Source organism: Carettochelys insculpta, chromosome 14 (genome assembly GCF_033958435.1).
Source record: "Carettochelys insculpta isolate YL-2023 chromosome 14, ASM3395843v1, whole genome shotgun sequence".
Lineage (NCBI taxonomy): Eukaryota > Metazoa > Chordata > Testudines > Carettochelyidae > Carettochelys > Carettochelys insculpta.
Genome location: NC_134150.1, coordinates 2,893,890 through 2,916,425, shown reverse-complemented (window position 1 = coordinate 2,916,425; position 22,536 = coordinate 2,893,890). Strand labels below are relative to the sequence as shown.

At 63.1% G+C, this 22,536-nt stretch overlaps 1 protein-coding gene across 2 annotated transcripts; it reads left to right on the top strand.

Annotated features, from left to right (window-relative positions):
- The first annotated feature begins 2,198 nt into the window (after nucleotides 1-2,198).
- On the top strand, nucleotides 2,199-21,337 carry LOC142020578 (C-type lectin domain family 18 member C-like). 2 transcript variants are annotated; one of them, XM_075008567.1, is made up of 12 exons: nucleotides 2,199-2,451; nucleotides 3,382-3,473; nucleotides 7,818-8,039; nucleotides 8,760-8,857; nucleotides 12,093-12,214; nucleotides 12,317-12,424; nucleotides 13,591-13,683; nucleotides 14,974-15,080; nucleotides 17,514-17,643; nucleotides 18,404-18,500; nucleotides 20,011-20,102; nucleotides 20,592-21,337. In XM_075008567.1, the coding sequence occupies exons 1-12, from the start codon at nucleotides 2,325-2,327 to the stop codon at nucleotides 20,627-20,629; spliced, it is 1,326 nt and encodes a 441-aa protein (XP_074864668.1). In that variant the 5' UTR covers nucleotides 2,199-2,324; the 3' UTR covers nucleotides 20,630-21,337. The 2 variants fall into 2 exon arrangements, with proteins under 2 accessions (XP_074864668.1, XP_074864669.1); XM_075008568.1 differs by lacking the exons at nucleotides 2,199-2,451; nucleotides 3,382-3,473 and adding an exon at nucleotides 6,815-6,967 and having other exon boundaries at nucleotides 12,294-12,424.
- Nucleotides 21,338-22,536: the final 1,199 nt, after the last annotated feature.

Here is a 22,536-nt window from a genome sequence, read left to right as displayed (position 1 = left end):
CCTCTCTCTCTCTCTGTGTGTGTGTGAAAACATTCCAGCGCCACTCAGCGCCAAAGGGCACTGGACAGAACCCAGGGTGGCAAGGCTCCAGCTGGGGATGGCAGGAGGGCGACCGGCTCTGGGCACCAGCTCAGCGCACCACACCCCCTAGATTCCCTTTGAAAATGACAGCTGTGGTGAGTGCTGGCTGGTGTTCCCCCTGCCCCTTGAGTTGCTACGGTTCACGCTGCCCCAGGAGCAGGAATGTGCCAGGGCTGCAGCATGCTGCATTTAAACACAGCAGAGCCTCGCAGAAGCTGACGCAATGGGGACGCAGCTTGTTCTGGCCTTTGGGCCTGTGAGATAAGAACATTGGCTGCCTCGTTTGCTTAGACGCCCGCTAGGGCGACGGCGCTGGCAACAGCCCTGAGGGGTTAGAAATGGAGGGCTGGCACTCTGCTGGGCTGCGCCAGCCTGACATTGGCCCAAGCGGAGCCAGACCAGTCACTCTAGCTTCAGAGCTGCTTGGCATTGCAGAGAAAGGAGACTTCAGCTTCCGGCACCCAATGCTGCAGCAAAAGGTGGATTCTCTGGGAATGCTGCAGCTTTGGGGGCACGCCGGGGCAGGGGGCATGGAGGTGTCGCAGCCCGCGCCCATTCTGAGTCTTCCTTCTCATTACGCAGCACTGCAGCTGAGAGCTGCTCCTGTGGAACTGGATTTACCTGGGGGAATTAAGAGAATGGAATTGATTATTCAAGGCGGGGCAGGGTGTATCTGCAAGCAATGTCACCAACCGGCAGTGGAACCCAGGGGCAGGCGTCGGGATTCCTGGGCGCTATTCTTGTCTGTACCGCTGCCTGGCTGCATGGCCTTGGTCAAGTCACTGCGCTGTCTCACTGTGGCTTTGTTTCCCTTTCAGTAAAATGGGGTGATTGCATCTGCATTGAGCTCGTCAACTGACGCTCACCCAGGTCCCTGCAGGTGGCAGAGGGAGCCAGGCTGGAATGAACCACCCAGGGTAGCTGCATCCTTCCCTGAGAGATGGCCAGTAAGCCCGGGGGGGAGGTGACAAAGCTGCGGGTCGCAAGGGCCGTTGCAGGTCCACACAGCAGAGGAGAGGCCGCTGCCCTGAATGTTCTGGCAGGTGTCCCTAGGGTACCTGAACAATGGGTGTAGCGTTTTAACAGGTTCTCCCCTCCCACCGGCCCTGCATCTCTCTGCCCCTGACAGGACTTTTACTGGTACCCTCCCTGCGTCGGACCCCCGCGAGGGGCTGGGGCGCCCTGCCATGGCGTAGGGCTTATCCATGGGCCAAAACAGTAGGAAGGCTCCCAGGAAGCAGTGTCCAGTGTTGGGTACCACAATTTAGGAAAGAGGCGGAGAAATTGAAGAAGGTCCAGAGAAGAGCAACAAGAGCGATTAAAGCTCTAGAGAGCGTGAGCTAGGAGAGCAGACTGAAAGAACTGCGCTTGTTTAGAAAAGAGAAGCCAGAGAGGGGACGTGATAACGGCTTTAAAGTACCTTTAAGGTGGTTAAAAAGAGGAGGGAGAAACTATTGTCCTTAACCTCTGAGGACAGGACAAGAAGCAATGGGCTTAAACTGCAGCAAGGGAGGTTTAGGTTGGACATTAGGAAAAAGTTCCTCACTGTCGGGGTGGTCAAACACTGGACTAAATTGCCCGGGGAGGTTGTGGAATCTCCATCTCTGGAGACTTTTCAGAGCAGGTTAGGCCCGGCCCTGCCGTGCGTGAGGGGACTGGCTCGGATACCCGCTGGAGGTTCCTTCCAGCCCTAAGAGGCTATGAAGCAAACCAGCCTGTCTCCAGCACGGACAGGTGGGGCCCGCAGGTCCCACCCGCATCCCTCCAAACCCCAGCCCCTGGCGTCGCCCAGCGACGAGGAGCGGCGGGGAGGGCGAGTTACACAAAGCTGCGTGATCGCAGAGCTGCGAGCTGAGATTCCCATTCATTAATCCGCCCTTTGGAATGCTCCCGGCCCGGCGCACGGGTCTACCCGGCGGCTAATCCTCCAATGATCGAGGCCCCGGGCAGCGCCAGGGCTCGGGGGGGCGGGGGAGGGCCCTGCGGGGGAGGTTCGCACAGTAGCTGCCTCTGCTTTCACGCCAGCGAGCGGAGGCTGGTCAGAGCCATTACTCACCCCTTTTGTTGCACCGCCCAGCAGGGCTTGGCTGAAGTTTTGAAAAGACGCAAAACTTGGAAGCAGCCGGAGCGAGAGGCATCGCGCAGCCAGGGCTGGGCGGCACCGGGGAGATCTGGGGCCTGATTCATGAGGATCTCCCCCGCCCCCGCAACCTGGGAGAGGCGAGGAGGAAGCCATCTGCACGATGGCTGCAGGGATGCCAGCGGGCCAGCTCTTGGCACTGGCTTGCAGCTTGCTGGGCTCTGTTTTGGGCGAGCTCTGGGCGCCCCGACTCCCTGAGACGCTGCCCCCCGGGGCGCCGCTGCAGCAAGGTAACTGACCCCTCCTACCCAAGTGACCAGCCGTGGGGCAGGGCAGAGTTGCCAGCCACCCTGGGGCTGATCCGTCGCCTCGTGCCAGGGCTGAGCCGCCCAGCGCCCCCTCTGGCTCTATGGGCACAGATGGGTGTGGAGGGCTCTGCAGGGTGGGATTCTCGCTCTGCGGGGCCCGAGGGCGTAAAGGGTGGTCCAGCCCGCAGGCCTCCAGAGGGGCCGGGGAAGCCCATCCCCCCGCCGCACGGGGAGAGCACAGGGGCCCCTTTCTGGGGCTGGGGGAGAGCCCCCCGGCCTGTCCCGCCACACACAGCTCCTGGTTTCCAATCACCCCCTGGCTCCCAGGGCCCAACCCTGCAGCCCCAGGGCCACCGTGCCACAGATGGCAGCCAGCAGGTGCCGGGGAAAGGACGGGAGACGCCCGCTCCCAGGACACGGAGGCGGGAGAAAGGTGCCTCTGGGGGGAGGGCACGAAGCGACAGGCTCCAGTCGCAGCCGGGGAGGCTCAGGCTGGCCATTAGGAACAGCCCCCGGCCGTGTGCCTGGAACAGGCCCCCTTTCCGCCAGCCCCCGTGTGATCCCAGGAGCATCCCAGCCGTGGCGCTCCGTGAGCACGCCCCGCTGCTGACCGCTGCCCCTTTCTCGGGCTACAGCCCCTTCCCAGGGCGCCAGCCTGCTGCGGATACCCGCCTTGTGCCGCGCGGGCTGGCTCTGGTGGGGATGGCTGCCAGGCCCAGCCTGCTTTCTATGCCGCTCCCCAAGCCCGGCTTTCTTCCCCCCCTCGTCGCCATGGAGACCCATCACCCTTCCTGGGCCCTTGGCTTCCCCGCCGGGGAGGTGGCCGGGGCAGGGAGGCTCCAGCTGCCGGCGCCTCGAGGGGTTTGGCGCTGGGCCTGCGCTGGCGTTCGCTGATCCGGGCTTTGCTCCCAGCCCCAGGCCTGAAGGAAAGTTTCCTGCTGCTTTCGCTGCACAACAAACTGCGGAGCAAAGTCCAGCCCCCTGCTGCCAACATGCAGAGGATGGTGAGTGCCCCTGTGCCGCCTGGCTGCATCCCCCAGGTCCCGGCTGGCCGTGCCCATTGCCGGAGGGTTCTGCTATGCCCAGGCCCACATGCGTGCCCCTGGCATTCCCACCAGGCCCAGAGACGTGTGTGGCTCTTGCAGCCCTGGCCGGCATCAGCTGGTTCCCAGCCCCGGGTCTGGTCTGCATCCCACTCCCCCAGCCGGCACCCTGCGTTACAGAGGGTTATTGGCTCGGGCCAGAGTCTGGGCCAGCCTCCCCTGACAGAAGCTCCCAAAGAGGCCGGCAGCAGCTGGAGGGGAAGGTTCCCGGCGGCACCAGGGCTGCAGGGCAGGCAAATTTGAACTCCAGCCTCCACCAGCTGCAGCGCCGGGCACGGGGGTCAGCTCAGGCCCACCCTGTGGCACAGGGAACACCTTAAACGCAGATCCCTCTGTGCGGGAGAAGAGCTCTGACCAGGGGAGGTTCCTGGGACCCCGGCAGGGAGTTGACCCTCCCCATGCCTCTCCCTGTAGGCCTGGGGGTGGCGATGGAAGGGGAGCTGATTCGACGGGCCGCACAGAGCCGGCCAGCGCAGAGAAGTAGGCCAGGAGTCAGTCGCATCAGCTCTTGAGGGGATGCAGGCCCCTGGCAGGGGGCTCCCAGCCCCCTCGTTAGCTTAATTTTCAGAACTGTGACACCGGAGCAGGGCAGCCCCCGGCACAGCCCGAACGTGCTGAAAAGCCAATATACCGCCCCGCCGAAGGGCAGCGGGTTGCAGGTCCGACAGCAGCAGCTGTGGGGAAGTGGGGGGGCAGCCCCGGGGGCACTGAACCCCTTCTGAGAGCCCAGCCCCTGGGATTCCACCCGGAGCCGGCCCGGAGATCGGCGTGGCCGCGAAGGGCCAGATTTGGCGCCGAGTGCTTGGCCGGGGGGGGCGCAGCCTCCGTCTAGGAGGGGCCAAGCCACACCCCGTGGTTACGCTTGTAAGGGGCACACGGGCCCGTCTCAGGGGAGAAGGCGACAGGCCGCGCGTCCTGGGCAAACCGCAGGGCAGCAGGTTGCACGCGCCGTCCTGTGGCAGGTGGAGTTGCAGCTCCCAGGCTGCTGCTCGCTTTCAGATAGCCGGAACGGACAGGAGGAGCGATCGGCACCAGGTTCCTTTCAGCCCAGGCAGAGATTCCCGAGGACGTGGCACGAACCCACCTTGGGTGGCAGGACACCCTCCTTCTTGCCGCAGTTTTCCTGCCCTGGGATCGGTGGATTTTGCCGGGGGATCCCCCCCGGCCCCTCACCCTGGGCTTGTGATCTTGTTCAGGTTTCTTCATTTTTCCTTCAGTTCTTCTTTCCCCTCCTGCTGGCTCTCATAGAGGACGCCTGTTTCCGAGCTGCCAGCGTGCCCACTTCTCACTGTTGAACGCAGCACTCCAGGTCTGTCCTGTTCCCTGCCTAGAACATCTGGTCAAGGTCGTGCATCCATCCCTCACTGGCACAGCAGGGACTTTCATTAGCATGGAGACAATATCGGCATTTGGACAGAACATCCAGCTACTTGTAACCCACCAGCCTCACGCTCCTTTGCAATATTTATCTTAAGTCTGACTTCCGCAGCCGAGGCAGGTGACCTATTGCAATGCTGCCCTGACTCACAACTCAACAGAATTTTATACTACACCAGCGCCAAACACCCGGCTCCCGAGGAGGCTGAAATCTGGTTCCCATGCCCTGTTCCTGGCCCCTCCCTGCTCCTCTGCCAGGGTGCTGTTTGGGGCAGCCTGGGCAGGTGCAGCTACAGGCCGTGGGAGGCACAGAGGGGCTGGCCAGGACCGAGCCTCGTCCTCCCCCACTTCTTTAGCAATAAGTAACAGAGTTGGTTTAATGCAGGCAACAGTAGGGAGGGAACTTCAGGGGGTGCCTGGGGGGTGTTCTCTCTGGGCACAGACGGGGCCGGCTTCCAGGGAGAAGGGCAAGCAGCCCCAGGCAGGAGTGGCACTGTCCCTTTAAGGCTGCAGCGCAGCGTGTCCTGGCTAGCCCAGCCGGCTAGCAGGAGCTGGGTGGGTTAGACAGGGGGCCCGGTTCAGCCTGATCCCGTTTGCACAGCTGGGAGTTTCGCCCTTTCTCTCGAGGCTGCAGGAGAAAGCCAGCCACGAGTGTGGTGCTAAGAAAGGGCGCTGCTGCCATTTCTGTGGGCCTCTGGGGCTGCTCCTGGGCAGCACCCGTCATCTGGGAAGCTCCTGCCCAGCGGGGTGGCTCCGAGCATTACCCACCCCAGGTGGGCGGGAGGCGCCCGGCCTCCAAAGAGCAGCTAGGAAAACCAGAGCTGTAACTTTAAAAGCAGCAGCTGGCAGGTTCTGTTTCTTGCTGGCTGGGGTCAGAGGTGTGTGGGGTCACACACGCCCCCCTTCGCATTTGCCGGCAGGGATTTAGCACGAGGCAAGAAGCTCAGCTGGAGTTCCCTGTCGCTTTTTCCAGCCTGGGCAGAATGCAATTTTGTCCTGGGCACCAAGGCCTGCGCGGCACCCGGAGAACCGCAAGCTGCCGGCTGTGGTGCTCCTACAGGCAGCACCCAAACCACTCCTGGGCGGCCGCCCAAGTGGTCAGCTCCCAGGGAACACTGCTCTCCATACAATCCCATGACTCCAGAAGCTGGAGCTTTCAGCTAAACCCCTGGTTGGGGAAAGTCGCTGGGGAGTCGCAGGGGGCAGCAGTGCAGGGGCTCTCCAGGGGGACAGGGTGCAACATTGCGTAAAAGGAAAAGGGAGCCAGGAACCCCAGCACTGGGGGGTGAGGAATGGGGCGGTTACCCACACTTTCATCCATGCCTGGACCTTTAGACCCCTGCAGCTCAGCCTGACGACCACCGCTGGTCTGGCGCTGTGTCCCTGGGGGATCAAAGGGCCAGGACGGCACAGAGTGGGTGCAGTTAACTCCCAGTGCACAGCACTGGGGCTGCCCTGCCCTCGTCTTGGGAGAATCTCCTGCTTGCAGCCCTTGTCCTGGAGGTGTCCCCCCAAGCCCAGGCCCAGGCCAGGGGAGAGCGTTCCAGTTGCAGGATCCCAGGGCAGGTGGAGGGTTCCCAGACCCCCCTGTCCGTCCTGAGTCGGGGGCCTGGCCTGTCTGCTGGAGGGGGACTTGGTGCAGCTCCCACAGATGGCACTTGGCTCCCTCGTGCCCTCCTCCCTTCGGCCGCCCCCAGAGCCGTGGAAATTGCCATTTTAACTGGCCGGAACGAGCTGTTTTCTGCCCCCTGCGTGCCAGCCTCCTGCTCCTCCTCCCACGCAGGCAGAGGCTGCCGGCTCCAGCCCGCTGCGAGGGCATGGACCTTGAACTCATGGACGCCAGGGCCAGCTGCCCAGCACCGCCCCAGGGTTCCCCCTGCCCATGGAGGAGGCGCTGAGGGCCAGGCCTCACCTGGCACCTGCCGAACTCTGGCCCTGGTGCTCACAGCCCTCAGGGTTTGCAGGGGCCAGCCAGCGGGACGCCTGGGGGAGAACCTGCTGGCTGGCTGCAGCCCAGGGTGAGCCCAGCCTTGGCAGGGGGCAGAGGGAGGTGGGGAAGTGCTCTGGAAAGGGGCATGGCCTGAGCCGCTCAGGGCCTGGCCCGCAGAGGGGATGAGCCCCAGCTTCCCTCGCAGCCAGCCAGGGCCACAGGCCTTTTGAGCAGGGTCCTCCACTCCGATGCCAGCTGTGATCCGGGTTCACCCCCAGCCGGCTGTGAGCGGGGGCCTGGCCTCTTCTGCCGGCTCGGGGAGGCCTGCGTCAGTGCAGCGGGGAGCCGTGGTGGGCTGGGCTGTCTGCTCTCCCCAGCTGCCCGTGGGGGGGGGTCATCTCCAAGGGGTGTGGGGCGCCTCGGCCTGCTGCCCCTCCCGTTCTTACCCACCCAGCACCGCAGGCCCCTGGGGAAGCCATGCTGGGGGCAGGGCTAGGCTGGGGCTCCCCACTTTCCTCTGGGTTGTGTGTATGTGGCTGGGCTCCTCTCTTCCCTCTGTGTGTGTGTGTGTGTGTGTGTGTGTGTGTACAGGGCAGGTGTGTGTGTGTGTGTGTGTATGTTTGGCTGGCCCCTCCCTTCCCTGTGTGTGTGTGTGTGTGTGTGTGTGTGTGTGTGTGTGTTTGGCTGGCCCCTCCCTTCCCTGTGTGTGGGGGGGGGCGCTTCCCCTTTGTGAGTTTGGCTGTGTTTGGCTGGGCCCCCCCCCCTTCCGTGTGTGTGTGTGTGTGTGTGTTTGGCTGGGCCCCCCCCTTCCCTGTGTGTGGGGGGGGTGGGCTCCCCCTTTGTGTGTGTGTGTGTGTGTGTGTGGCCAAACCCCCAGCCACCCTCCCCCACCCCACCCCAGGGTGCCACACGCCAACACTCGCTTTCTGTGCCGCCAGGACTGGAGCGAGCAGCTGGCCCAGCTGGCCCAGGAGCGCGCGTCCAGCTGCCTGGTGGGGCCCCAGCCCAGGGGCCAGCCCGTGGGCTGGAACGCCCAGCTGCTCCCCGCCGGCGCGGCCAGCTTCACCACCGTGGTGGAGTGGTGGTTCAGCGAGGGGCAGGGCTACGACCACCGGGCCGCCCAGTGCCAGGCCAACGCCACCTGCGGCTGCTACACCCAGGTGAGCAGCCGCTGGTACCGGCTGCCCTGCGCCCAGCTCGGCCGGGCTGCAGAGACGGGCCCTGCCCGTGGACAGGGGCCTTGTGGGGGGAGCGTCCTCCGTGCAGGGCCTGCCAGGCTGGAGCTGTGTATGCTGCATCGCCCCTGAGGCTGAGGGGTGCAGGGAGACCAGCCCCACCCGCAGGGCTTTGCCGGGCAGGGTGCGGGATCAGCGCTCTGGGGGACGAGCCGCAGGGGGAGGAGGAACCCAACGTATGACCCGAGTTCCCGTCTTGTGCAGGTGCCGATTTGTCCCGGGCCCGTCCCACGGGCCCGTCTCCAGCCGGCTCCCTGCAGAGCATCGGGCTCGGCTCGGCCCTGCCAGTTTCGCGGTGTGTTTCGGGGGATCGCCCCACGGGCCTTTCCCTGCCCTTTGCAGGGTGACCGGCTGGGCTGGGATCACGGGCCCCACGGCCACCCTGTGACGGCTGGCAACCAAGCGCAGCAAACTGCCGTCCCCCGTACAGCTGGCACGGTGCCTCCCAGACATGGGGCATGGTGCCCCCAGCTCTGGGGTGAAGGGGACCCCCCCCCATGGCAGGCACGGTGCCCTCAGCCATGGGGTGAAGGGGACCCCCCCCCCCAGGGCAGGCACGGTGCCCCCAGCCCTGGTGGGTGGCCATCAGGTGGGCACAGGACCGGGCAGGCCAGGTGAGCCTCCTGCCTCGGGTCTCTCTTGCAGCTGGTCTGGGCCACCTCCAGCCGGCTGGGCTGTGGGAAGCACCTCTGCACGGTGGGCCTGGAGAGGAGAGAGGCTTTCGTCTGCGCCTACTCCCCGGGGTAAGGCCTCTTGTGCGCGGGGGCAGCCTCGCTGGGCCCCACCGCCCTTGGCCATGTCCGTAGCCCCCCGTCGCCCCAGCAGCCCACACGAGTTCCTTCCACCCCATCATCCATCCACCCCCACCAGGCTCCTGAGGGTGGGAAAGGGGCCATCTGTAAGGCCTGGAGACACCTGGTGGGTGGGGCTTATGGAAGTAGGCGGGGCTTTGCGGTAGGGCACAGAAAGTAGGTGGAGTTTATCATGGGTGTGGGAGGGCCTTGGCCCCAGAGTGGTAGAAGATGGGGGGAGCTTACAAGGAAAGAGGTGAGAGTGTGGGCCAGTGGGTGGGGTTTGCACAAGTGGGCGGAGCTTGGCCCCACCCAAGTGGCAGGGGGTGGGTTGTACCATTGCAGACAAGGGGACTTGGCCCCTGGGGAGTAGAAGGTGGATGGAAGACTAACAAATAGACTAACAATATTTTAGAGCATAAGCTTTCGTGGGCAAAGACCCGTTTCATCAGATGCATGAGTGGGGGGGGTGGTTTCACAGGGGTATTTAAAGAGGGGGGGGTCCCAGTAAAAGGCTGGGCCAGAGCTGACAAGGTCTATTCAGTCGGGGTGGAAAAGGCCCATCATCAGTACTATGTATGAAAAGAGGAAAAACAAGTCAGATAAGACAAGGTGATATCGCCCATTGTCAGTCTAATGTGGAGATGTTAACACCTAGGGCAGAGAAGCTCCTTTTTGTAAGGGGTGAGCCGCTCCCAGCCTCTGTTTAATCCTTGGTTAAGGGAGTCAAATTTGCAAATAAATTGCAGCTCAGAGATTTCTCTCTCCATTTGATTTTTGAAATTTCTTTGTTTCAGGACTGTCACCCTTAAATCTGCCATGAGTGTCCAGGGAGATTGACGTGTTCTCCCACAGGCTTCTGTACATTACCGCTCCTGATGTCTGATTTATGTCCATTTATTCTTTTACGCAGAGACTGTCCAGTCTGGCCAATGTAAATTGCAGTGGGGCATTGCTGGCACATGATGGCACATAGTGTATTAGTAGATGTGCAGGTGTATGGTTGATGTTAGGTCCTGTGATGATGTCACTGGTGTAGATATGTGGGCAGAGTTGGCAGCGAGATTTGTTGCAGGGGCTGGTTCCAGGCTTAGAGTTACTGGTTTGTGATCTATAGCAGCTGGTGAGGATTTGTTTAAGGCTGGCAGGCTGTCTGTAGGCGAGGACAGGCCTGCCTCCCAAGGGCTGTGAGAGTGAAAGATCATTGTTCAGGATGGGTTGCAGATTGCTGATGATGCGCTGGAGAGGCCGTAGGTGGGGGCTGTATGTGATGGTCAGTGGTGTTCTCTTGTTTTCGTCGCGAGGCCTCTCTTGTAGCAGGTGGCTTCTGGGTACCCGTCTGGCTCTGTCAATCTGTTTCCTCACTTCCTTAGGTGGGTGTTGTAGTTTGAGGAAAGCTTGGTAAAGGTCTTGTAGATGTTTGTCTCTGTCTGATGGATCAGAGCAAATACGGTTGTACCGTAGCGCCTGGCTTTATACAATGGATCGCGTGGGGTGCCCTGGATGAAAGCTGGAGGCGTGTAGATAAGCACAGCGGTCCGTGGGCTTTCAGTATAGGGTGGTATTTATGTGACCATCGCTTATCCGCACAGTAGTGTCCAGGGAGTGAATCTCTTGTGTGGACTGGTCCAGGCTAAGGTTGATGGTGGGATGGAAACTGTTGAAATCAAGCTGGAACTTTTCAAGAGCCTCCTTCCCATGGGTGCAGATGATGAAGATGTCATCAATGTAGCGCAGGTCCTCAAATCTGAAATAGCTGTGGGTGAGGAGAAAGTCACAAAGCTCTGCCACCATTTGTGCCACGGTGTCAGCTGATGGTCAGGTGAGATGCCACTGTGCCCTTGTATTAATATGAGATTCGACTGCCAGGGCAGAGCTCCCTAGTGACCAGGCTGAGAGCTGCTGAAAAGCAGCTGGGTTCTTTGTTTTGTGTTCGGTTTTGCACAGTAACCGGAGGAGTCAGGTTACCACTTAATCAATTACTTTGTTTATTTATCTAACAAGTTAATCTCTTCCTGTTCCAATGTTGCTTTGTTTGTTTACCTAGCGAGTTAAGCTCTTGTGGTTACAATTGTTACAAGGTTTATCCTTTGATTACAAATAGGTAGCATACACTCGAATTCAGAGATCTATACTTGTTAAATGCGCGCAAAAGAAATAAAAAGTAAAACACCTGACAGGTCTTATCCTCACCCCTGCGTTACCAACGTGGCTTGGCCACTTTTCCTCTCAGTCCCTTGGGAAGAAGTCCTTTGTCCTTTCTTTCCAGGAGTCCAGCGTCCCCGGGGACCTGGGAAGACACCCACCCTCCTGTCCGGCAGGAAAGATGATTGGAGCTCAAATAGGCGGTCTGCCGGACCCCTCTTTTATACCCAATGGGTCACGTAGGCTTCTTCCTTGGTTTTAAAAAAAATGCCAATTGAATTAGACTGTCTGATCCTGGTTCTCACAGGGAGTTCAAGGGTGTAGTTCACACCTGTGAGGTCGACAGTTAAGGGTATTTGTGTCTTAACGGGCCAGGAGAGTTTCCTCCTGTCTGGGACCATGGCTAAGATAAGCCCATCTGCGCTCTCGCTCTCGGGCATTCCAGGGCTGGGCTATTCCTTTTAACCCTTTCGTGCTCCGAAGCACCTCGGGAAGGCGAGAAGGAGTAGAGCAAAAGGTGCGGGGGATGCGCTTTCTGCCTGGCTACACACGGTCTCGTTAGGGATAATGTTCCCAACAGCCTGGAGTCCATCTTCATGTGGGATATCGGTGTAAAGGGCCTCTACCTCCACGGTGGCCAGGTGAGGGGACGAGACCTGAGCAAGCGCTGTTCCAGGTCAGCCATAAAAACGTTGGTGACCTTCCTGAAAACACTATCCTGGTGTTTTCCGGCTGAGCTGGAACAGCGCTTTCTCATTTCTCGTCCCCTAGGCCCCCTCCTCTACCTGCCCTACGTTGATGACACAGCTACACGCCCCGGCTTCCATCCAGGCGCACTACACAATCTGTTGTACGCAGCCAGGCACTAAGGTACAAATCTCTGAGCTGCAATTTATTTGCAACTTTGACTCCGTTAACTAAGGATTAGACAGAGGCTGGGAGCGGCTCGCCCCTTACAAAAGGAGCTTCTCTGCCTGAGGCGTTAACATCGCCCCCTTAGACTAACAATGGGCCATATCCCCCCCTTCCCTTCCGCCCCCAGGGGCAACTGGGAGCTGAACGGGAAGACCATCGCCCCGTACAAGAAAGGAGCCTGGTGTTCGCTCTGCACCTCCAGCCACTCTGGCTGCTTCAAGTCATGGGACCACAGCGGGGGGCTGTGCGGTGAGTACCCTGGCCCCCACCTCCTCCTGCCCTCCACTCATGCTGGGCCCCCCCGACACAGCACCTGCCCCCCTTACAGCTGCCTTGTGCCTCTGTGTGCAGAGGTCCCCAGGAACCCCTGCCGGATGAGCTGCCGGAACGGTGGGCACTTGAATCTCACCTCCTGCCGCTGCCGCTGCCCACCGGGGTACACAGGCCGGTACTGCCAAGGTGAGAGTCGGGGGGGGGCACAGGCATCTGCACGGGGCCACCTCTTGCTCGTTGGCGTCACGGGAGGGACACCAGTGTGTGTGGTGGTTGTGTTACACGCTGGGAGGGCACTGGGGGATGCTGGTGCCTGGACACGCGGGGGGGGGTCTGGTGCCCAGGCGCTGGGGGGGCTGGTGCCTGGCCACTGAGGGCAGCTCATGCCTGGGCACTGGGGAGGTCTGGTGCCCAGGAGGTGGGGGAGCTGGTACCTGGGTGCTGGGGGGGTCTGGTGCCCAGACACTGCGGGGGGGGCAGATCTGGTGCCCAGGCGCTGGGGGGATCTGGTGCCAAGGTGCTGTTGGGGGGCTGGTGCCCAGGCGCTGGGGGGATCTGGTGCCCAAGTGCTGGGGGGGGCTGGTGCCCAGGCACTGGGGGGGGGCTGGTGCCTGGGTACTGGGGGTGTCTGGTGCCCTGGCACTGGGGGGATCTGGTGCCCAGGCGCTGTGGGGGGGGCTGGTGCCCTGGTGCTGGGGGGATCTGGTGCCCAGGCACTGCGGGGGGGCTGGTGCCCTGGCACTGGGAGGAGCTGGTGCCCGAGTACAGGGCAAGCCCTGCAGAAGAAGTGTTTTCAGGACCAAGCAGCGGGGCTGGGATGAGCAGTGTGGGGGAGATCGGAGGCTGGTGTCTCTCCGGGGCAGCTGCAGGCGGTCACCTGCCCTGTCTCTCCATTGGGTTCCTTTGCAATGGTTGCGTTTCTCCGGTCCCCGAGCGTCGCCTGCAGCGTTGGCTTTGGGAATGACACTAAGCCCTGGCAGGGTGTATTTCCCTTGCCGTGCCCGATGCGCCCCTTGGCTTTAACTCCCATTAACGGGGCTCTTTGTCCCGACATTTCCATGCATTCGATCTGGAGCGTTTAAGTTCCTTGGGCCCCAGGAGCTGGTCATGGCACACGAGTTCTTCGTGCCCTGGGACCGCCTGCGGCTGGGGGCCCAGCAAACAGGTCTCTGTGTTGCAGGGAGAGAGGGGCAGGGAACCCGTCTGTGTGTGTGTGTGTGTGTGCGTGCCTGGCCCCTGCCATTGTGCTGCAGCGCCAGCATGTGTGGCTCAGCCCCACGGCCCAGGTGGCTGCCGTGCTTGGCACTGCCGGGGGCCAGGCGATGGAGAGTAACCACCTGCCTGTCTTGCAGTGAGGTGCAGCATCCAGTGTCTCCATGGGAGATTCAAAGAGGAGGAATGTTCCTGCCTCTGTGACGTCGGCTACGGCGGAGCCGAGTGCGGCAGTGAGTCCGGCTCAGTCTCTGGTTCCCCTCCGCGGGCCGCCGCAGTCCTGGCCGAGGATTCCCGGCACCCCTGCGCTGCCAGTCCTCCCGCCCTCCTCCCCGGCAGTGCCCAGAGGCCGTTCCCGCCTGGGCACGGGCGGCTGGTGGCAGCTGCTGATGCTGCTTCGCAAGCTAGGGGAGGCTGCAGGTCAGCCCAGCCAGGGCTTACAGCACTCAGCTCCTTTGCTGGGGGCCCCGAGCTCCCCCTGGAGCCCTCGGCTGCTCCGTCATGGTGTCAGCTGTGCCCCTTCAGGGGGCTTTGTATTGCTTTAATCCCAGGCTGAGCATGGGACAGCTCAGCCCATTGCACCCGGTGTCCAGCAGCTGAGCCTGGCGGGGCTGGGGGTAGGCTGGTCACATGGGGTAGGCATTGCTTTGCCCCTGAATCTGAGCCCCTTTCCAACTTCTGTTCATAACTAGCCCCCTCCCAAGAGCTCCCGGGGCTGGACGGGGAACCTGGCCATGACCAGATGCAGGGAGAGGGCTCCTCACATGGCTGGGGTTCAGGGGAGAGCGGAGCACCTGGCTGGAGCTGGCTGGTGCTGGTTCAGGACTGAGCCATGCGCTGTCCAGTGCGTGTCCAGGGGAAGGCTGAATTAACCCAGGGACCAGGCCCTGGCTGCAGCTGCTCTTGCGTTGTTAGCATCAGTGCTCTGCTGGGCATGGGACCCTCCCTGGCCCGATCCCTCGGTGAGCTCCCTGCGCCCCCATGGGCAGGTGCTATAGGCCCTCGCGGGGCAGGGATTTGCCCATCGCCTTGCACAGGAGTAAATGACCCCTGGGAGGGGCGGTGCCCCCGCTGCTGGGTGCAATCCCTCAGCCCCTAGCTGGATGAGAGTGGGGTTCCCCTGCTGGCAGCCGGGGCTGCATCAGGCTGGTTGGGTCAGCAGCAGAGGATCTTGAGGCCTGTGGGAGTTCCAGGCAGGGGGCACAGGGGCGCCGAGCTGACCCAAACAGGCCGGGGTGCATGCTGCTGTTAAATGCCACACCAGCTGCCCACGCAGATAGTACAACTCCCGTGGGGACCCTGAGCAAACATCTCCCACACCTGAGGCTGTTAGCGCAGGCTCCCTTCAGAGTAACGCCGGGTGTAACAGCGACTCCCTTCCCGATCGCTGGGCTGGTGACAGCCGGGGAGAGCCCAGGAGGTACGCGGCCAGGCCGGTGCGCGCAGAGGGCTCGGCTTTCTCTCCTGCAGACAGTCCCGGGGTTAACGCAGGGCTGGACTCTTCCTTCTCTCTCCTTTCCCAGCCAAGGTTCCCTTTCCCTTCCACGCCTGTGACCTGAGGATAGACGGGGACTGCTTCCTGGTTTCCTCTGAGGCAGACACGTACTATGGAGCCAAAATGAAATGCCGGGTAAGGCCCCATCAGCATGAGTGCAGCAGGCGGCAGAGCCAGCTCAGAGAGACCCAAAAGCCTGCCCCTTCCCGTCCCAAAGCACCGCCTGCAATGGCTTGGACCCCAGCAGAGCCGCTGAGCTGCCAGGCGTGGGAGGTCTCTTCCCCTTTCTGTGCCTCAGCCCGGTGAGGGCCCCCTCATGCGCACAGAGAAGCCGCAGTGGCCCTGGGCGGGCAAAAGGGGCCAGGATGCCCGCAGGCTGAGGACAGCACAGAGATGTGCTGGTGAGCAGGGAGGGGATCAGTCGCGGGAGGAGGGAGCTGGGCTGAGGAAGCCGGGCTGCGTTCGGCGCTTGGGCGGCTGCTCGGGAGAGATTCCAACCCCGCCTGGCTGATTGGCAGCGCGCCCACGGCCAGGGCGTGGGTTTCTGTTGGTGGTGCGCACCCGCACACGCCTGGGCGCACATAAAACTTATTACGCACGCAGCCGGTAACGATTAGAGGGAACTGTGGTCTGGAGCGGTCACACGGCACGCTCCAGGGGGCTGAACAATTCCATGGCACGCTCCCTTTATTCAGCTCGTCAATGGCCCGTCATATACTTGCTGCTGGAGCCCCAGCCGGGGTGGAGTCATCAATCCCCCCCACCCACGCCCCCCAGTGGCTCTGCAGAGAGCCAGTGCAAGGGGAAACTGATGAAATTTCAGGGCACACCTGGACAGCTGTCATGGCACACCGGTGTGCCGCGGCACCCTGCTTGAAACCCACTGATCTAGAGTCACAGCAGGCCAGGCACCTTACATAGTGAGCCAGGGCCAATCAGAGGCCTTAGGGTGCTGTCACCCTGGCCTTTGGGCTGTACTTCCTGCAGTGCCTGCCTCCTCGGCTGGGCTCTGGCTGCGCCCGTGGTGGTGTGCGGGTGGCAGACAGCCCCGGCTAGTTCCGTGGTCCTGGTAGAAGGGCTTGAAGCACCCAGCTGGGTAAGGGCTTGGGGAGCCGTGTGCCCCAAACACCCCTGGCCAGAGGTGGGATTTTGGAGCTCTTCCCGGACCTGGCCAAGGGCCGGGCAGGAGAGCCGCGCAGACAGGTGACGCGGCACACGGACCAGGCTGCAGGGCTCCCCGATTTGGCTGTGGAGTCACGCCAGGGAGTGGCCAGTACATCCAAGCGCCGTGTGTCTCAGCCTGAGCCCTCTGGGGCAGGGCTTGGGGGCTCCCCCCGTCGCGGCGGAAACGGAAAGCTGCCCCATCTCCGTGGGCGGGCAGGGGCTTGGCTCTGAGCCCTGTGGCAGTGAGGCCGGCGCCCTGAGTGAGCACTGGGCACAGATGGCAGCTTGAGTGCCCTGGCATGGAGCTGATCTCCCCTCGGGGCCACGCTCCGCTGCCCAACGAGCATCGCTCAGTCGAGTGGCAGTCCCACGAGCCAGGCTCTGGTGCCAGGGGCCCCACCAGCTCACTGGGCTCCCACCGCCAATGCAGGCTCGGTGCTCAGTCCCTGGGCCAACGAAGTCGTGGGACCTCCTTGCCAACCTCCTCCTGGCCCTCACGAAGGTGGCTGCTGGCCCAGGGAGGTGCTCCCTGGATGGCTTTGAGGCGCTGTCCAGGATTCTGTGCTCAGCGTCCTCTTCTGGGTCCCTCATTTTCAAGCTGTGGCCTGCACCCCCTGTCCATTTTCTCCTTAGCTGGTCCCTGGGTCCAGTAGCCCCTCCCACTAGGCTGGGGGAGGAGCTTTAGCTAGGCCCACCCACCTCCCAGGTAGCCGAACGGTGCTCGGCGAATGTCCACCCCTGCTCAGTCCAGGCTCACACGCCTGCACGTGTGATACATGTCATCACGTGCCAGCAAAGCCCCTCTGCCGCGTACGTTGGCCGGCCGGCCGGTCCCCGCACCACAGGATGAACGGACACAAATCGGACACCGGGAATCACAATTCACATAAGCCTGGAAGGGAACTCGCTAACCTCCCTGGCTGTCCAGCATGGGATGTACAAGTCGCCGTCCTTCCACCAAAAAAACCTTCAGCACTCCGGCGGCAAAGGGAACAAGTCAGGCTGGAGCTCATTTGCATTCAGGGCTATGCAATTAGGCCTGGGTAATTGGTTTACACTCTCCAGAGGATGGGCATTCGCCTCTCCCCATCAGCTACGCCGAACAGAAACTCGCCCTTGGAAAGCAACGTCTTCCTTTTGCAGTGCTTGTCTTACGTAGCTACCTGCCTTTGCATTTCCAGGTCAGGCCATCCCAGGAGGCAGGTTTTACCCACAAAGGCCCCCGTCCTAATCAATGCTCTCGGTGGGAGGGACAGCGCGGGAACGGCGCACCGGCGGTGGCCTGGGACATACCCTGGGGCTGGGGGCAGAGGTGGGAGACGGAGCTGCCTGGGTTGTGGCGGAAGGGCCAGGTTCCTCTGTCCGGCTGGCTGATGTGGGCCGCCTGGCTGTGATCCCCGGCAGGAGAAGGGAGCCGTGCTGGCGCAGATCAGAAGCCAGAAAGTGCAGGACATTCTGGCCTTCTACCTGGGGCGCTTGGAGCTCACCAATGAGGTGACAGAGCCAGATTTCGAGACCCGGAACTTCTGGATCGGTGAGTCACTGAGTGTAGGACAGGTGCCTGCAGCCCCGGGGCTGGGCACAGGCTTTCCAGCTGGCCTGGAGCGCTGGCAGGCTGGGTGCAGCTACTGAGGGAACTCCTTGCTGTTTACTCAAGGCCGGGTCGGGGCAGGGCACCACCCAGGGTGATGTTTTCCATCAGGCTGGTGTTCTGGTGGAGAACGTAGCCCTGCCGCAAAGCCTTAGCCCTCCCATCCCCCGCGGGACAGAGCGGCTGTGTTTTGCAACTGGGGAAACTGAGGCACAATGGGACCAAGACTTGGCAGAGGTCACATAGGGAGCTGGGATTGGACATGTGTGGGAGCAGCTGGGACAGCTGCAGGGGGTTGGCTCAGATGGAAGGCTGGGGAGTCCCACCCAGCTGCCCCACCGTGCCCTCTGTGGGGCTGGCCATGGGGCATTGGCAAGGCAGTGTTCCCTGCATAGGAGGGCGCTGGACTGCGTCAGGGCTCCAAGGGGGAAGTGGGTATGGGTCCCATGCCACAATGGTGTCCAGTCTCTTTAGGGGCTGCCACCTACAGGGAGATTTTTGCCTCGCTATGGGGCAGTGGGCTCCTTCCTGGAGGCAGGAGAGACAGAACCACCTCCGCTGCTCCAGAGTCACCGGAGAATCGCCACGAGCAGTGCGGGGCTTAGGACACACGGCTCCGCGCTGATTCCACCCAGCGGGGCACAGCTTCCTGGCGGTTTGTGGCCCCACGGCTGCTGGCTCGCTGAGTGGTGCTCTTGTTTAGGTCTGACCTATAAAACCTCCAAGGACTTGTTCCGCTGGGACACGGGGCCCCAGTCCTCCTTCAGCAGCTTCGCCTTCGGCCAGCCGGACAGCCAGCGGTAAGTGCCAGGGCACGGACGCAGTCCCACCACCCCCGCTCGGGGCCAAGGTGCAGCGCCCACGGATCCCCCCGCCGCCAGCACCAGGACCCCAAGCACTGTGCAAACAGAGACCAAAGACCCCCAGCTTCACCCCTCCCCTGGGCTGGGGAGCGTATCCCAGGGCTGGGCGGCCTGGGGCGGGTGCCAGGCGGCTGGTTTGCAAACAGAGCCGGTGGGTGATGGAGCTCGGTGTCATGGGCTGATGGGAGGCAAGTGTCCTCAGCAAGCGAGAGGGGCCAGGCCAGGTGGGGCTGGGCGGCAGGGCCTGGCAAGATGACAGGCAGCCAGAGAAGGGGGCTGGGGAGGGCTTTATATCCAGGGGGCCGGGGGCTGTGCAGCAGGTTCAGTGCGGGGAAGGCTGCGCTGGTGGGAGGTGAGAAGGTGGCCATGGGGAGTGATACAGAACCTGTCAGCGGGACAGAGGGGGACCAGGCTGGGAGGCCCTGCAGCCAGGGGCTGTGCCCTGTGCCTTAACCCTGAGAGCCCCTGCACCCTGGCCCTCCCGGCCCTGGGACCTCTGTCCTCTCCCCTCTGGAACTCCCGCACCCCGGCCCTCCCGGCCCTGGGACCTCTGTCCTCTCCGCTCTGGGACTCCCACACCCCAGCCCTCCCGGCCCTGGGACCTCTGTCCTCTCTGCTCTGGGACTCCCGCACCCCGGCCCCTCCCGGCCCTGGGACCTCTGTCCTCTCCGCTCTGGGACTCCCGCACCCCGGCCCCTCCCGGCCCTGGGACCTCTGTCCTCTCCACTCTGGGACTCCCACACCCTGGCCCTCCCGGCCCTGGGACCTCTGTCCTCTCCGCTCTGGGACTCCCGCACCCCGGCCCCTCCCGGCCCTGGGACCTCTGTCCTCTCCGCTCTGGGACTCCCACACCCCGGCCCCTCCTGGCCCTGGGACCTCTGTCCTCTCCGCTCTGGGACTCCCACACCCCGGCCCTCCCGGCCCTGGGACCTCTCCCCTCTCCCCTCTGGAACTCCCACACCCCGGCTCCTCCCGGCCCTGGGACCTCTGTCCTCTCTGCTCTGGGACTCCCACAACCCCGGCCCTCCTGGCCCTGGGACCTCTGTCCTCTCTGCTCTGGGACTCCCACACCCCGGCCCTCCCGGCCCTGGGACCTCTGTCCTCTCCCCTCTGGAACTCCCACACCCCGGCTCCTCCCGGCCCTGGGACCTCTGTCCTCTCTGCTCTGGGACTCCCACAACCCCGGCCCTCCTGGCCCTGGGACCTCTGTCCTCTCTGCTCTGGAACTCCCGCACCCCGGCCCTCCCGGCCCTGGGACCTCTGTCCTCTCTGCTCCGGGACTCCCGCACCCCAGACCCTCCCGGCCCTGGGACCTCTGTCCTCTCCGCTCTGGGACTCCCACACCCCAGACCCTCCCGGCCCTGGGACCTCTGTCCTCTCCGCTCTGGGACTTCTGCACCCCGGCCCTCCCAGCCCTGGGACCTCTGTCCTCTCCGCTCTGGTTCAGGTTTGGGAACTGTGTTGAGCTCCAGGCTTCGGCCGCCTTCAACTGGAACGACCAGTACTGCAAGATTCGAAACCGCTACATCTGCCAGTTTGGTGAGCGGCCCGCCGTGCCGGGTGCCCTTATGCCCCCCTCCCTGCACAGGGGGCACTGAGCCAGCCGCTCGCCAGCACGAGGGCCGCAGGCTGAGGGGCTCTCCTAGCTGCCCTGCAGCTGCCCACATGGCTCTGCCGCTGCCTCTCGGCCCCAGCAGGCAGCCCTTTTCTGCCCCCCAGCTGTGCCTTGGGAAGTGAAGCTTGTTGCCCAGGCTGAGGGCTGGTCTGCAGGTGGGTGGGCATGGCTGGCTCACGCCCGCCCCGTGTGTCCCCATTACACAGGCTAAGCCAGCCACAGAGTGCCCAGTACCCTTCTATCCAGGTCCATGTGTGCCTTGTGCCTCCCCTCGGGGCGTTGCCCGGAAAGGGTAACAGCCTACTACTGCTGCTGCCCGCTTATGGCGGGGACTCACCCTGTATTGCATGGTGCCTGCTGGCCTTCGCAGGCCTGCCTGGCCCCGCCCTGACGCCAGCTCTGATCCTTTGCAGCCCAAGAGCACATCTGGCGATGGCAGCCGGAGCCCTGACCCCTGTACAGGCGCTGAGCGGTGGGCCTGCCCACGGCCTGCGGGAAAGCATCAGCTGCTCCTGATCCCCCCGGGCCGCCGCAGGACCCCTGGAGCCCGGCCTGGCCCACCCCCAGGGCCAGCATGCAGAGGTGTGCTACCCCGGCCAGCCTAGAGCACCAGGAGGGGCTGACCCACCTGCACAGCTGCCCCAGGGGTCCCCACTCCACCATAGCCTTAGCAGTGGAGCCGGGGGTCTGTTGGCTGTACAGCCCAGTCCGGCCTGGGGCAAGGGCAGCGGCTTTGGGCCCCCACCGCTTCTTTAGGGCGGGGTGGACGACCAGGGCGGGGAGCCCCCCACTTCTCCCGGCGCTTGCCCTGAGGCATCACATCAAGGCCCATGCTGTGAGCAAGACAAACACGGCCGCCTGGCCTAGGACACGGTGCCAGTCGCTAGCCAAGCCTGTCCCACAGCCCCCTGCGGTTCAGCTGTTAGCAGGCAGCCGCCCCGGTTCCCTCAGCCCCTCACCCCTCGGTGGAGCCCCGCCCTCCCCGGCTCGGCGCTCGGGGCTGGCACGCTCCAGCCCTGCCCTGCTCACCTCGCAGAGCCGGGCCCTGAGCTCCCTCCGGGCTGGAGACATTTCTGCCAGGCCTCTGCCCTCGCCCCGTGTGGCATCCGCTGCGTTTCCGGCTGCTGGAGAGCTGGGGCGGTTCCAATAAAGCCTCTATCCTGCCCGCTGTGGCTCGCCTCCCTTCCTCCGGCTGCGGGCTGGCCCAGGGGAGGGCAGGGGGAGAAAAATGAAGGGTCACAACAAAAGCCAGGGCCCCCCTCGGCCTGGCCCGCGCTCCCTGCTCCAGCCATCTCTTCCTGCCACGTCCCATGGGCAGCCTGTGCTAGGACAAGGATCCTCCGGCTGGTGTCCTGCACCGTGGCTGCCCTAGCAGGGCAAGGAGCTGCGTGTGGCCAGGGCCCCAGAGGACAGCCGGGTTAGAGCCGGTTCTCCCCACCGGGTGGGACATTGTACGGGGAAGCCAGGAGGCTTGAGCCATTTTCTGCTGCTGTAGCATGGAGGGGAGGAAGGGGCCAGTTCTAAGCAGGAACGGGTCAAACCCCCCCCAGGCCGAACTCAGAACTGTTGTCCAGCTTGAAGACGTGCCCAAGGGCTCCCGGCTTTGGGGCTGGCAGGCAGCTTTTCAGCAGGCCCCAGGGTCAGACATCCCAGGGCTCGGCATCCATTCAGGGACCCGCCTGCCTCAGTTTCCCCTACTCTTTGCCCATGAAAGGAACAGTCCCTCAGTGCCTTCCAAAGCTCACCTGAGGGTATAGTCTAGCCACGTACGCCAAACCTGGGCTGTGAAATCCCTAGACAAACACACAGGGCCCCTGTAAAGGTACAACCTTTCTTCAGCCTCCCCTCTTCAGGGCCAGTGGCTCCCAGTCCCCACACACCCAGTCACCACAGCTGTGCTGGGTTCCCAGTTCCTTGGATCCCATCCAGACCCAGCTCTCCAGGCCTCCCTGCTGGACAGAGTCCAGCCTCCTGACTCCACCACAACCCCTGGGACAGGACCACCACAAGAGCGTCCCCCAGCCCTCCCTCCCTGCCTGGGTCTCCTCCTCCTGCCCAGGACGCACCCTGGAGGCTTAGCAAGACCCTGGGCAGCACAGGGGCTAAGTTGGGGCCCAGGAAAGCATTAATAGCGGCGTGTGTAACTGTCCTGCTTTTGTTTTCATTGCACGGATCCGTTCTAGGTCTGACGGCTCTGCCACCCCGCCATGTAGCGAGGCAGGATTAATGCAGCATGGGAGAGGTATACACTGTGGTGTCTTGCTCAGGGAGACTTGCCTTTCAGTGACGTTAGTGTCCTGACCAAACTGGATCCCCCCCTTTGCACTGGGGCCACTACCCAGGCTGTCCACTCAGCAG